The sequence below is a fragment of the Nicotiana tabacum genome, chromosome 6 (genome assembly GCF_000715075.1).
Source record: "Nicotiana tabacum cultivar K326 chromosome 6, ASM71507v2, whole genome shotgun sequence".
Classification (NCBI taxonomy): Eukaryota; Viridiplantae; Streptophyta; class Magnoliopsida; order Solanales; family Solanaceae; genus Nicotiana; species Nicotiana tabacum.
Genome location: NC_134085.1, coordinates 195,100,045 through 195,114,517, shown reverse-complemented (window position 1 = coordinate 195,114,517; position 14,473 = coordinate 195,100,045). Strand labels below are relative to the sequence as shown.

Here is a 14,473-nt window from a genome sequence, read left to right as displayed (position 1 = left end):
CCTACATGAAATTAATCCATTCACTTTTACCCACAATTAAACGTCAAAATGACTATGTAAGACTGTAAAAGTTAACTGTCTTACCCGAGTAACATGAAATGTCATACCAAATTACCACTAGCCGTTTGCTCGAGCAAAAAAATTTGTCTCAACGTGTTAGTTACTTCGACGTCAGAAAGTAACCTCTCATAACAGGTAAGATAGACATTATTACTAGACTATATCTGAACAAAAATTAAAGTAGTCAGTAGATATTGATTAGTGGAAGTTACAATTGTTAGGTGTTTGTCCAGATTTTCTTACCATATTTGATTTTTTTTAAGGAAAAGACAACATATTTATCAAATTTAATTTTCCCTTTCTTAAAAGAAAATTATAAATCTCCCATATTTGGCTAGTCTTTTTTCTTGGAGGAAAAAGGTTTTGACATCTATAAATTGAGGATACTTTCTTCTCATTTAGTAGCATCCACAATGTAGACTTTAAGCGGTTTGAGAGTCTTATTTAGGGGGAGAATTTGTGAGACACATGTTATGCTGTCATTTGTGTGTTCCTCTTTGTGAGATTGTTCTCTCAATATTTTGTACTCTCTTTTAAATAGGGGATTGCTCATCTTTGCATGTGGATATAGGTCGATTGACCGAACCACGTTAAATATTTGTGTTTCTTTTGATATATTTCTCTTTTGGTGTTTGATTTATCATCGTTCAATATTTACTTTATTGGCTTGACACCTAATTATTTTGACTCTAACAATCATGTGATGATGAAACTTTTGCACTATTAGTCCAGTTAATCAGATATAAAAGGTTACCATGGCTTTATGTTACATGTAACAGCACCAATTTCATTTCTTATAAAACTCCATGTAAATAATCTGATAATGTAATATATTTTTTTTATACAACTAGCTAGTGTATAGAAGTTAAAAGTTGATCGGTTATTACTCCGGAAAAGAGCATGCTCTCCTTTAGATGATAATAATATGATATGACCTAGCTATATGAAGGCAGCTCGATATATGTATAGCTAGTTAGAGAAAAAAACAATCCCAAAGTTACCACACCCCAAATCAAGGAATTAAAACCCCACGAGCATTTGTTTTTTAATGGCCTGAAAACACTCCCCAAAAGCAAGAAATTTTTCAAAATAAAGAAGAATAAGTACACATATAATTGAACGATCGATGGAAGAGCTAGCTATATAGAGAGGAAAACTAAAAATAAAACCCTCAAAGCTAGTCAACCCCACAAGTAAGAAATACTACTAAGTAAATATTTGAAAGGGACATATTGGTTTCTTCTACCTCTTGTGAGAAAAGCAAATACAGCCCTGAAAGCTTCAACAAAGTTTCGTTTTGGTGCTCACACAAGGAAAGAAGACAGACAAAGCTAGCTTAAAGGAAAGATAGGATTTTTTCCCCTTGAATATATATTAAGATGGTCTTATTTCTCTAGAATAATCTTTAGTAGGTAACTGATGGCTGGAAACCCTACAAATAACTGGTGGAGTATGATGATGAACGGAAGCATGCATCCCAATCATGAATCTCAGCTGTTTTCTTCTTCTTCGTCGTCGTCTCAGCATTTTTATGGATCTTCTAATTTTTTGGCTGATATTAATATTCCAAGCCAAGATTTCCCTCGCTCATGGAGTCAGCTACTTCTGTAAATACTCTTTATCTCTTTTCGTTTTTATTGGTCGTTATAGCCAGTTTAAGTTGTGTACAACAACAAACACAGTGAACTTTCACCAGTGAGGTCTGGGGAGGGTGAGGTGTACGCAGACCTTACCCTATCTTATGACGGTAGAGAGACAGCCAGTCCGTCTAATTTGTGTAGAGGGTTTAAATTTGTTACCTTAAACATTTGTAGTCTTTGTATTTACCATGTTATTTGTTATTAAACTTCACAGGCTCAAAGTTTTGTAGTGCGATTTAAAGAATCTTTCTTTGCCAATTACTTTTGGATTTCCAAAAAACTTCCATGGTATGAGTTTTGAGTTTCGCGTCTTATAGATCGATATAGACATCATGAAAACCAGTTGTTAATGATACTTAATTTCTTTTCGTTTCCTTCTATGACCAGAGCTTAGAGAAGGACGAGATAAGAGGACCCTATGAACAATATTGTAAAAATTCCATAATAGAGTCCGACCACACGACCAAATAAATTATCTTCATGTACAACGACCCTAATTTACCTAGTAGTAAAGATTGAAAAATCATCATCGCAATCTCCCTAACTATTTCTGTTATATTTCATTTTATGTGGATTATGTGTGTTTATCCAAGTCATGAGTCATGGTGTTTTGACTTGGTGAAACTTTAATTTTTTTTCTTCTTATTTTGTCCCTATTAATTTAAATTGCAGGACTGGATTATCTGGTGAACAAGAAAAGTCAGGTATGAGTCATTATCATCAGTATAAGAAGCTGCGGGAGAAGTGGGAAGAAGTCCAAAGTTTGAATTCCATCAATCCATCATCTTCTTGTTTTAGGGTTCCTGTTGTTGATGTAAAACCACAAGTAGTGGGCCAAGTATTGTACGGTAATTACCAAGATTTGCCAGCAGCTTCATCACCAGCTAACTCTTGTGTTATCACAAATTTAAGCCATGATATTTTGAATTTTTCTGGTAATAAAATTACCAGTAAGGTGGAAGCCAAGCATCAACATCCAGACCATTCATCCGAGGTAAGAAAAGAAAGCGGATCGATTTTTAAACAAATAGCCGCTTAAATTCACTGTTTACTTTATATAATATAAACAATAATATACGTTGACTATATGTGGATTTTTTTCATCTTTATCTTTGCATAAAGTCAATGTACATAGGTAGCATTCCAAAAGGAAAAGTTGATTTTATGATAAATGCCGAAATACTCTATCATTAGCCAAACGAATTAATCATGATAAAATGTGATTAACTCATGGGTATTTACTCGAGTTTTTGGCAAAAATCATCCTTAAATTATAGCTCAAAGCAAGGGTACATCCCTATCTTATCCTAGTAAACAAAAACCATCCTTATACTATTTAAAAAGTTGCAAGAATCATCCTTCCGTTAAATTTTATCACAAAAACTAACCGCATCATCAAAAGACCATGTCCATCACGTGCCTTTCCCCCTCAATTTTCCAATATTGTCCCTCCTACCCGATCGTCTTACACCTTTGCCAAAAAGGACTAAGACTTCAAAACTAGAAGTTTCTTTCCATATGAACCTCACACCCAACTGTGGTATGATAGTTGGAACTCTCCGATCTCATGCTATACTATTTCTTGCTACCTTCCTTTTGGAGAGGAAAGTGCAAAGCCTTTAAAAATAGTGGAAGAGTTTTGACTTTCTAAGCAGCAACATGTATTTCAATGCACGTACGGTAGATTTTGATATTCTATCTTTAATTTGAGGTGATGATGCAAGGTTTGTTTTTAAAATGTGACTCCAACTTCGGTTTAGCTCAACTATTGTGAAACCACTCACTCCGACAAATGGAAGAGAACTAATCTAGTTTCTGACTTTCAGGTTCTTGATTTAGAGCTAGAACTTTTTAATTTTTCTCATTTATAGGTAGACTAATAAAACTGACACAAAGAGAATCGGCACCCTCATCAAAGCTCGGCACAAATATAAGATTTTACATGATCATAATGCACTTTCACCTCAAGGTCGTGCCAATCTCTTGTTATCATCTGCTTGTTATAAGAAGATAACTTAAGGAGAAGTTATTTCAGTGTAGGCCATTTTTGTTCATTAAATAGTAGCAACTTTAAAGAAGACATAAGCAGCACCTAGTTCATCCTGCTACTTTTCTTGAAGAAGAAGAAGAAAGGGAGGAAACAAAAATTAAGAAGGAAAAAGAAGACGGTCAGCACGTTCTTGGAAAAGTCGATTGGGCAGGAGGGACAATATTGGAAAATTGAGGGGAAAAGGCACGTGATGGACATGGTCTTTTGACGATGCTGTTAGTTTTTGTGATAAAATTTAATGGAAGGATGATACTTACAACTTTTTAAATAGTATAAGGATGGTTTTTGTTTACTAGGATAAGACAAGGATGTACCCTTGGTTTGAGCCATAGTTTAAGGATGATTTTTGCCAAAAACTCGTATTTACTCACTTTGCTAGTTGTCACTTTTTTTTTCTTTTAGCTCCCAAAGTATGTATAGCTTCATCTATTTCTTCTTTAATTTGTTTTTGTTTTTTTTCATTACTTTGATAGAGTAACAGCACAAGCAGTGGAGGGATAACTAATAAGAAGGCAAGAGTTCAACATTCCTCAGCTCAACCATCTCTCAAGGTAATATAATTCACTCTTACATACTCCTCCAATCTTAAATTCTAAACAGATGTAATTAGATATTATGTTAAACAAGTTTTGCATCTAATCGAGCAATTCACTGAAAATTTATGTTGTTCGGATTCTTCAAAAATATCGTTAGTTGTGTGTATGATCCTTCAAAATAGTACATTTTTGGATGATTCCGCACAGTTACTGCAATATTTTTGAAAAGTCCGAGCAACATAGCTGAAAACTATATGCACAAACTAGGGGATATTCGAAGTTGAAGTCCTCATTAATTTAGTTTGTTTATATTTGAAGCTGCAGGTAAGAAGAGAGAAGCTAGGGGATAGGATAACAGCTCTCCACCAACTTGTTTCTCCATTGGAAAGGTAAACTAAATTAAACTTATTCTTGTACAATCTCTTAATTTTGCATATGAAGGGGAGCCTTGACGTAATTGGTAAAGTTGTTGCCATGTGACCAGAAGGTCACGGGTTCAAGCCGTGGAAACAGCCTTTTTCAGAAATGCAAGGTAAGGTTGCTTACAATAGTTCCTTGAGCTTAATGCACCGGGTTGCCTTTTTTTTTTTCCTTTTACTTTTGCTGTAGATTAATTTAGTGCTGACAGTTTATGATGAAACCCATAAAAGGAGATTACAGAAATAAATTTTAATCTTTCACTTTTGCTTTAATATATATACCCATGAAGCCTTGTCTTTTAAAATTATCAGCACAAAAGAAGATCTGAGGAAAAAAGAAATTAAAGGGAATGATCGAGTTTGGGTTAATGCAAAGGCATGGCATATATGTTTACTCTTTTGCAGTCTGACACGGTCTCCGTCTTATGAGAACCTATTGGCTACATCACATTCGTTGAGGGTCAAATTCTGGTCTCTCTTCTCTCCCAATTCTTAACCTACTTTTATATATATATATATATAGATGGGGTGGGGGTGGGGGTGGGGGTGCGGGGGGGGGGTGCGATGCAATGCATGATGCCCAGGCATACATGGCTTCGATCGAGCAACTTGCATTTAAAGACTTGATGATTCATATGAATCCACAATTCACACGAAGTATTGCATTTTGTTATGTTTTTTATTGATGCGAGAGTCAAAATATCCGTTTATTTCCAATATAAATTTAATGTGCCTTTCTACATATTTTTATAAAAGAGAAGGAAAAAAAAATTATTTATGGAACTACTTCCTCTATTTTATTTTAGAGTATGACATTATTTCCTTATCAGTTTGTCTCAAAACGAAAACACATTTTTGTATTTAAAAAAATTCTTAATTTTAAACCATATATATATATATATATACACGCTTGTGTAGCCATAAAATAATCGTGATGCATATGATCACAAGTTATTAGGATACTTTTCAGCCTGAGCTAAAAGTCTTTTTGTATTCTTAGTTTTACATTTAATCAAATATCGTTCTATAAAATGAAAAGAAAGGCATAGTTTCTTTTTTCCAACAGCGTTTTTGGTTAAAATTTCTTTTTATCTCGTGCACAACATATGCAGGCATTGAGCTCTCCATACATGGGCAATGTAGCAGGAAGCATGGGTCACACTCACCAACAATCTGTGAGTATATATCTGAGTTGTTCTTTTCTTCACACTTTCCAATGAACGACCAAGATTATATTCCATCTTCTCTTTCACATCCATCATACACCTGCATGTGACTAATCATATATTGGATTATTATTTGATTAATTAATATGAAAAACAATTTTCTACCGTGATTCAAGAAAAGTAGTTGTTTATTATACAACGAATTTGATCATGGCTGCTTTATTGGATCCCTCGCCAAAAAGCAAGCTTTGAGATGCTTTGCATTAGTATCAAAATTTCCTTTACACAAAGAAATTGTCCTAAGGTGCAAAAGTTGCCAACTTTATGAATTCAAACAAATATTGAAGTTCTTGAACGACATGATCTCTTTAAAAAAAATTGGCTACTTTTTTCAAAATAAATTTGAAAATATTATTTGTTCATAGAATTTGATCAGTTTTTTTAAAAAAATAAAATAAAATTTTAAGTACCCAAAAACTGATTTAGGACAATATTTGGGTAACAAGTTTTCTTCCCCTTACAAAATTTCAATTTTTTCCAAATAAAATATATGTCAATACACAATTTCAATTTTCAAAAACTATTTTTTAACGCAACTTTAAAAATTCTTTTTTCAAGTTTTAGTCAAATCTATGTCCAAATGCTAGCTTATTCTGCTTAAGAAACGAATGATAAAATTTTTAAATGAGTCCCTTTATTCATATAGAAGTACTAATAATTTAGCTAGTTATCAGCAGTAATAACAACAATTATCAAATAGCTTCATTTTTTTTTTCCTGGCAACTATTAAATCTCCTTCAAATTTTTCATAGTTATATGATTTTGAAATAAATTTTGTAGGATTCTCACCATAGAGTCAAGGATTTGAGGAGTAGTATAAAAATTGAGAAAGATGATTGTGAAATTTTCTGTGTATTCTCAATAAATCACTGTATAAGAGGACTCTGTATTTATACAGATATTAGCTACCTAGAAAAGAATCTGAAAATAAAACTACCCTATGAATTATGTACACTTGTCCTATTTTCATTAGCTAAATTCTAACAATGTAACAAATTAATATTCCTTCAGCATGTGAGACTTTGTGTGCATGTGAGAAGTGGACGGTCCAGATTAAAAGCTTTATCAATTGATTTGTTGGCTGAGATGGTGCCACGTGGCTTGTCACATGGCTTATCAGGCAAAGTACTTGGCCTTGTTTTGTCCAAAAGTCCTTTCTTTCCTTCTTCTTTTTCATCGATTCTTTTCTCCTCTTCTTCTGTGTGAATTTCTTGTTGAGAAATCAGATCTTTCTGAGAAAACAAAGAGTGAGATTGATGTATTCCAACATCCCCCCTCAAGTTGGAGGGGATAGAAGATACCCCCGACTTGCCAAGGATCAATCTGTGAGAATGCCCTGACAAAGGTTTTGTGAACAAATCAGCAAGTTGAAGTTTGGAGGGTACAAAAGAGAGGGAGATGAGGCCGGAAAAGAACTGTTGCCGCACAAAGTGGCAATCGAGTTCAACGTGTTTGGTTCTCTCATGAAAAACGGGATTCCGGGCAATATGTATCGCCGCTTGGCTGTTAGAGAAAATTGGAACCAGAATCAGAGGAGGAGTAGATAGATCTGTGAGAAGATGAGTTAACCAAGTAAGCTCAGCCACTAGGCGCCGCATTGAATGATACTCTGCTTCAGCGGAAGATAGAGACACAAAAACTTGCTTCTTAGATTTCCAAAACACCGATGAACCACCTAAGCTGATGAAAAACCCACTGACGGAGCAACGACTATCACGGCAAGAAGCCCGATCAGCATCACAGAAGGTCAATAAATCAAAGAGGGCCGAGCATTGAGGAACAAACCCTGGCTAAGATTAGAGCGAAGATAACAAAGGACGTGTAAAGCTGCTATGAAATGACCAATGCAAGGGTATTGCATGTATTGGCTGAGAGTCAAAACAGCAAATGAAAGATCAGGCTGCGTATGAGTCAAATAATTGAGCTTGCCAAAAAGGTGACGATAGAAGGAAGCATCAGATGCTGATTAGAGGTGGAGAGGGCAGAAAAGGAGAATGGAGGTGGTGAACAAGGAGTAGAAAAACAAGAAGTGGTAAGATCAGTGAAATAGATGTTATTGCAAACATAGTCCTTGAGATAACTAGGCAGGGTGCCTATATTATCTCTGTTGGATCTCTTGAGGGGAATAGAGGGAGAGGAAAAAACAAGAGAAAGGGTAGGGGAATTAAGGGAAGCAGGTAGAGAAGCAGGTGAAACAACACGTGAATCTGGGTGTGTAAGAAGACAATTAGGATAGGTGTGAGGTGTGGGTGTAGATGGTGGTATAACTGATAGTGGAGAAGAAGTGTCAGGGGTGAAATGACTTGAAGGAGGAGGAAAAACTAAAGGAATTTGAACTGATGGAGAAAGAGGGTCTAGTGTAGGAGAATTTGTATAGCTGAATGGAAAAATATGTTCGAGAAAATGAACATCCCTTTAAACAAACAGTTTCTTGGTATTCAAATCCAATAGTTTGTAGCCTTTTTGTCCAATAGGATATCCCATGAAAACACATGCCTTTGCCCTAGGTTCAAATTTACCTCTATGATGTGACAAAGTAGAGGCATAGCATAAACAACCAAAACTTCTTAAGAAGGAATAGGAGGGTGTTTGGTTAAATAATACTTCATAGGGAGTTCTACCTTTAAGGACCTTAGAGGGGAATCTGTTGATTAGAAAAGTAGCTATCAATATGCATTCTCCCCAATAAGATATAGGCATCTTGGATTGAAACAATAGAGCCCTGGCCACTTCCAACAAATGTCTGTGCTTTCTCTTGACAATACCATTTTGTTGAGGAGTACCCACACATGAAGTTTGATGTAGAATTCCTTGAGATTGCAGAAATATAGATGCAACAGTTGCTTTTCCTAATTCTAAAGCATTATCTGATCTGATGATCTTTACTTTAGCATTGAATTGTCTTTCCACCATGCTTAAGAAACATTTTAAGACATAAAATGCATTGCTCTTTGTGCTTAACAAATAAGTCCAAGTTGCTCTTGAAATCATCCACAATGGTTAAAAAATATTTGTATCCATTATGAGTAGGTGTCCTATAAGGTCCCTATGTGTCAATGTGAATTAAATCAAATGCTTGTTTAGTTTTGATGTGACTAATTGGAAATGGTAATCTAGACTGTCTTGCTTGAGGACATATATCACAATCACAAACAGGAGTAGAAGGAAATAATATAGAATTGATGTGTTTCATTGCAATGAAGGGCAAATGCCCCAATCTTACATGCCATAACATTACATCGGATTCTGTTTTTTCTAAGATAGGAAAAGAAAAAGAAGTTGAAACTCAATTAGAAAAAGACTTCTTAAACAAAGATATTGCAGTCTTTGAAGATAGGTTCCTAGACTCTGTCACATTAGGCTGTACTAAGTAGAGTCCTTCTTTAGCCTCACCAAAAACTTGTGAACTCTTCATGAGAGGGCCTTGTGTCACACCTCCATTTTACACACCCGAAGGATGATATAAGGGAGTTTTTCCCAATTAAAGTGACATTATTCAAAATGAGATTATTTATTTATTTTTATAGGAGTCGCCACTTAGAATAAATTATGGTGTCCCAAGTCACCGGTTTATTTTAAATCCCGAATCGAGGAAATTTCGACTTTCCTTTTGAAATCTGCGAACCAAAAATTCTAAGTAAGGAATTCTGTTAACCCGGGAGAAGGTGTTAGGCATTTTCGGGTTCCATGGTTCTAGCACGGTTGCTTAGAAATTTATACTTGGCTTTAGAGCGAATGAGATTGATCGAAAACATAGTCTGAATTGGATGTGTGAAGCATGCCGCCAGCTTTTCATCCTGAGCCTGGATCAAACTCTTCATGCAAGGAATAGAATTGTTTAATTACTCATTTTTAAAACCTATGTGCAATTATCTTTTTATCACTTTTAAATCATTTGAATAATGCGTAATTAAAGAATTGAGTTACGCGTATGTATACTCTTTTCTTTTGGCGCATCAAAATCATGTCACGCGTACGTGTCCACAATCAATAACGTTTTGTTTATTTTATTAAGACAAGTTTGGTTGAGGTTGCACGAACGCATACCTTGATTTTAACTTGGAAAATCATAACTATGTCACGCAGATGTGTACATAATCAAAAAAGAAATTGACTGGTTAACACCAACCTAAAGCATACTAGTGTATTCAGGATATTCCATTTATTTTTCCTTTTAGATTCTAGACATTTAGTTGTGTATTATTATATTTTGTTTCTATTACAAAGTGTCTTACATTTGTTCCTAATTCATCCTCTCATAATTTTTTAACCCTCTTTTTATTTCTTGCAATGTTCTTGAATTAATTCGCAACCAGCATCACTTCCTCTCTTATGATTATTTTTCACTAATAGGCATAAAATGTTCTATGCCTATTTAGTATACTCTTCTTGAAACCTTTTTGTTAAAATTGACATATAAATGCGAGCAACAACTCGGCCAAAATTCAGCCATGACCTTGTAACTAATTAACGTAATAACAAGACATTAATTTGAAAATACAGTTACATAACTATCACAATCAAGAGAACCGGTTCTTGACTCTAAAAAATGGGAATCAACAAACTAATCCAATTCTTGAAACTATTTCAAACAAAATTATCCTAGTATTATCTCCTTTATATATATATATATACTATTTTTATACTTTATATATATATATATATATATATATATATACTATTTTTATACTTTCCATTTAAGACTAAATGCATGATCAAATTAACAATTTACGGAAGTCATTTAGGCTTACAAGAATAGCTCGGTCATTTACACTCTGTCGACTATATTTATTAGAATACTCGTTTTCTTGGAATGATTCTTCTTTCAAACCTTTAATTACAAAGAACGATATTAAGAGCGTTAACACTAAATGTTAACACGACTAGAACTTCTCAAATTCTTATACCATAAAATGTTTAAAAATATAGCGTTAACATATTTAGCAATATATATGAACCAAATATTATAGAAATGAAGAGGAACCTTTTATGAAGATCAACATGGTAAAGTTCTTCCAAACAATCCATACCCCAAATTCAATATGCATAATTTAAACCACAGAGTTCAAGCAAACAATTCCCAATCTACCACAATTCTAAGTTAAACGCATTAATGGAAAACTTATACATTTCGAGCTAAACTTGACTGACTAATACAGTACATCACAAGTAGAATCGAAAAGAAAATTTTATACGGATCAACCTAATACTGAATTTATGCTTTAAGACAGCTTCTCATTTATTCTGCAAATCCATTACATAAACCACTGAGGTTCAAAATGTGTACCTGATGATAGCAAAGGAAACACCAAAGAAATGAAAGCTCAGCAGTCAGCAGAAATAGGAAGGAACAACTCAGTTTTAACCCAAGAAAACAGCTATTAACCTCAGATAATTCAATGAAACAGTATATGGAAGATGGTTTCAGCCAATTCGAGATTGAAAACCAGAAAATAGAAATCAACGAAACAGTAATTTCCATTTTTTCAGTATTTTCAGAGTTATTTCTCTTTGTATTTTTAAGTACCAACCTCTCTCTTCTGTATCTATCTCCGTATATTTCAATCTTAAAATCTCTGTCTTTTTCAATATTTTTAGAAATTCTTGCTTTCTTTCCACTCTATATTCTTTCAGTCTTTTATAGGCATTCAATTAATGCAATCCCCATTACTACTGTCCCTTCCCTTATTTTAATTATCCCCACTAACTTATTTTCTCTAAATTAATCAATTAGTATCGTTCCCATTATCAATTTCAGCTTCTATTTTTTAAATTATCTATACTAGCTTAGTGCTTTTTAATTAATTCCGCAATGCAATTTCTACCCTACCACTATTGAGAAACTTCCTAATTCAATTATTGATAAGTTTCCTTAGGCTAGACTACCCAAATTACTCTCAAAGCTTCTGTTATTTATCACTCCTAAGTTCTGAATTATCACAATTACAGTAAACAGAAAACTAAAACCTTCAACTGGATTGAAAAACAAAATCAGCTATTAAATTGATTAACGCCATACATGAATATGAACTAAAGACAACGAATGGACAGTCCACAATTTTAAACCTAATTCGACTTAATTAAATTACTTAAAGAAGAGAAAAAGACGAGGCAGAAGTGAAATAATAACAAGAGAAAAGAAAAAAAATAATAATAATACTGGAGAACTCACCAATTCAACGGGTTTAGTTAGCACTCGAATTTTTTCCGATTTCATCGACAAATGATGTTAGTCATTTGTTCTTTGTTAGAACAAGTGATTAACACCATTTTGCGACGAAACCGGGCCCTAAAATTATCAACAATCCTTGAGTTTAAATCTGTCTTTTAGAATGCGGACTCAAGATTTGAAATTCGACCCATTCCAACCAGATTCGAGGGAAACCAGATATGTATTGGGTATGGGGGTCAAGGAGGTTATGGGGTGTTAGTTTGAGGTCGATTGGGTAACCTAGGGTTTGGGGTTCAAACTTTGATCGAAGATTCGACGAGTTCGGCTGTGATTCGAAGGAAACAGTTTGGTGATTTGGGATGGGGAGATGAAGGAGAATCTATGGTGTTAATTTGGGGTTGTTTGGGCCACCGGAATCGCCGTGAGGCGATTTTCGGTGGGCGGATCGCGGTGGTGCGAGGCGGTGGGAGACGGGGTGTCTCTAGGGTATGTGAGGGGGGAGATGAGAGACGACGAGGGGGTTCGAAGGGGGTTGGGGTGTGTTAGGCATTTATATACTGGAGGGGGTGGTCGAATTTACGTCGTTCGATCAAATGAGATCAATGGCCAGGATGAAAGGGAGGGGCTAAACGTCATCGTTTGGTTAAATGGGGGTTGGATCGGTTCTGGAAGCGGGTCGGGGTCGGGTTCTGGGCGAGGTTCTGGATCGTTTGATCACATTAAATCAAAGGTCCAGATTGAGATGCCTAAAACGGCGTCGTTTGGTTGAAGCTGGAGACGGACCGGGTTGGGCTAAGGTCTAGGCCGGGTTTTGGGGTATTTGGGCGGGTATTGGAGTGGGTTTTTATTTGGGCTGGGGATTCTTTTGGCCCAGATTTGATTTCCTCTCTTTTATTAACTCTTTTTCTTTTCTTTCTTTTTCTTTCAAAAATTAAGATTAAAATCCTAATTAAATTATAAAACCCAAATTAGCTTTAAGAATATTAATTAACTCTAAATAATAATTATCATAAATAATTAAATACTAAATTAAAAGAAAATCACACAATTTGACTAAAAACACACAAATATGTTATTTTTGTGAATTTTTATTTTTGTAAAACACCTAATTATTAATTAATTCCAAGAATGTAAAAATCAAATCCTAAATGCAGGTGCTATATTTTTTTTATATTTTTAATGCATTAATAAAATTAAACATGTACACAAACATATGCAAACAATCAGGAAAAATCGCACAGTAATTCCTAATAAAAAAAATCTAATTTTGGAAATTCTTTTTGGAGTAATTCATGTGAGGCAAAAATCACGTGCTCACAGCTGCCCCTCTTTGTCCGAAAACACGAAGAGTTTTCGTGTAAAGATAAAGTGAGCGGATACGAGCAATTTTTGTCTGTTTGAATACTCTGTGGGAAGCATTTTTTGAAAGGTTTGACCGAACCTCTGCTTCAAAGGTTTCCTACATATCCTTGGCTATAAAAGAATCAGGCCAATGTAGTTCGGGAAGTTTTGGTAGCTGGGACTACCATAAAGCTGCGATTTTACTGTTACTGTTGTTGCTGTTGTTGATACTGCCTACTGACCTCCTTATTACACCATGACAAAAATGAAGAAGCTAGACTAAGCTATAATCTATGCTTTACACAGATTTATTTTCAAACTTGATCTTGTGACTGACGTTGCCTCGTTGACTTGTATTTTCCTTAGAAGTTCCTTTGTGGCTGACTTGAATGGTATTTTTTGAAATGCTTTCCCTTCTTCTCCAGGCGGGCACCTGATTGCTGAACCTTTTTTAAATGTCTTCCTTTGACTATTGTTTCCTTTCCTCTGTTTTCCAGGCGGGCTCCTGATTATTTGAAATTTGAATTGCTTCTTCCCTTCGTTCTCCAGGCGGGCTCCTGACTACTTGAAATTTGAATTGTATTCCCTTGTTCTCCAGGTGGGCTCCTGATTGCTGAGACTCGAAATGTATTCCCTTGTTCTCCAGGTGGGCTCCTGATTGCTGAAACTTGAATTGTACTCCCTTGCTCTCCAGGTGGGTGCCTGATTGCTGAAACTTGAATTGTTGTTCCTTGTTCTCCAGGTGGACGCCTGATTACTAAATCTTCAACTGCTTTTCCTTGTTCTCCAGGTGGACGCCTGATTGCTGATACCTCAACTGTTCTTCTTTGTTCTCCAAGTGGACGCCTGATTGCTAATACTTCAAATGTTCTTCCTTGTTCTCCAGGTGGACGCCTGATTGCTAGTACTTGGTCATGCTCTTATCTTTAACATCCACATTGTTCTCCCTGTTCTTTAGATGGGCACCTGATTTCAACAAAAATAGACAAAATAAAAGAAAATTTTCTGCCCCAGTTTGGTAGATGGGCG

The 14,473-nt window shown here is 35.1% G+C and overlaps 2 protein-coding genes across 9 annotated transcripts; one reads left to right on the top strand and one right to left on the bottom strand.

Moving 5' to 3' along the window:
* Window positions 1-1,082: 1,082 nt before the first annotated feature.
* LOC107762823 (uncharacterized) lies at window positions 1,083-14,190 on the top strand. 8 transcript variants are annotated; one of them, XM_075256327.1, is made up of 7 exons: window positions 1,083-1,667; window positions 2,373-2,694; window positions 4,224-4,301; window positions 4,605-4,675; window positions 4,771-4,818; window positions 5,818-5,880; window positions 14,043-14,190. In XM_075256327.1, the coding sequence occupies exons 1-6, from the start codon at window positions 1,480-1,482 to the stop codon at window positions 5,822-5,824; spliced, it is 714 nt and encodes a 237-aa protein (XP_075112428.1). In that variant the 5' UTR covers window positions 1,083-1,479; the 3' UTR covers window positions 5,825-5,880; window positions 14,043-14,190. The 8 variants fall into 8 exon arrangements, with proteins under 8 accessions (XP_075112428.1, XP_075112429.1, XP_075112427.1 ...); XM_075256328.1 differs by having other exon boundaries at window positions 13,942-14,169; XM_075256326.1 differs by lacking the exon at window positions 14,043-14,190 and adding an exon at window positions 6,712-10,530.
* On the bottom strand, window positions 6,939-8,844 carry LOC142182264 (uncharacterized). Its single transcript, XM_075256429.1, has 3 exons — window positions 8,357-8,844; window positions 7,861-8,308; window positions 6,939-7,721 (listed from the first exon to the last, which is right to left on the bottom strand). The coding sequence occupies exons 1-3, from the start codon at window positions 8,842-8,844 to the stop codon at window positions 6,939-6,941; spliced, it is 1,719 nt and encodes a 572-aa protein (XP_075112530.1).
* Window positions 14,191-14,473: the final 283 nt, after the last annotated feature.

Excerpts from the sequence above, each read along its gene's own strand:
- LOC107762823 (XM_075256327.1), top strand. The coding sequence starts at position 1,480 with ATGGCTGGAAACCCTACAAATAACTGGTGGAGTATGATGATGAACGGA. Across the intron at positions 1,668-2,372 it reads TCATGGAGTCAGCTACTTCT|GACTGGATTATCTGGTGAAC; the intron begins GTAAATACTCTT and ends TTTAAATTGCAG. Across the intron at positions 4,676-4,770 it reads CTTGTTTCTCCATTGGAAAG|AAGGTCACGGGTTCAAGCCG; the intron begins GTAAACTAAATT and ends CCATGTGACCAG.
- LOC142182264 (XM_075256429.1), bottom strand. The coding sequence starts at position 8,844 with ATGGTGGAAAGACAATTCAATGCTAAAGTAAAGATCATCAGATCAGAT. Across the intron at positions 8,309-8,356 it reads GATTTGAATACCAAGAAACT|CTATACAAATTCTCCTACAC; the intron begins GTTTGTTTAAAG and ends TTTTCCATTCAG. Across the intron at positions 7,722-7,860 it reads CTTCTATCGTCACCTTTTTG|CCAGGGTTTGTTCCTCAATG; the intron begins GCAAGCTCAATT and ends CTCTAATCTTAG.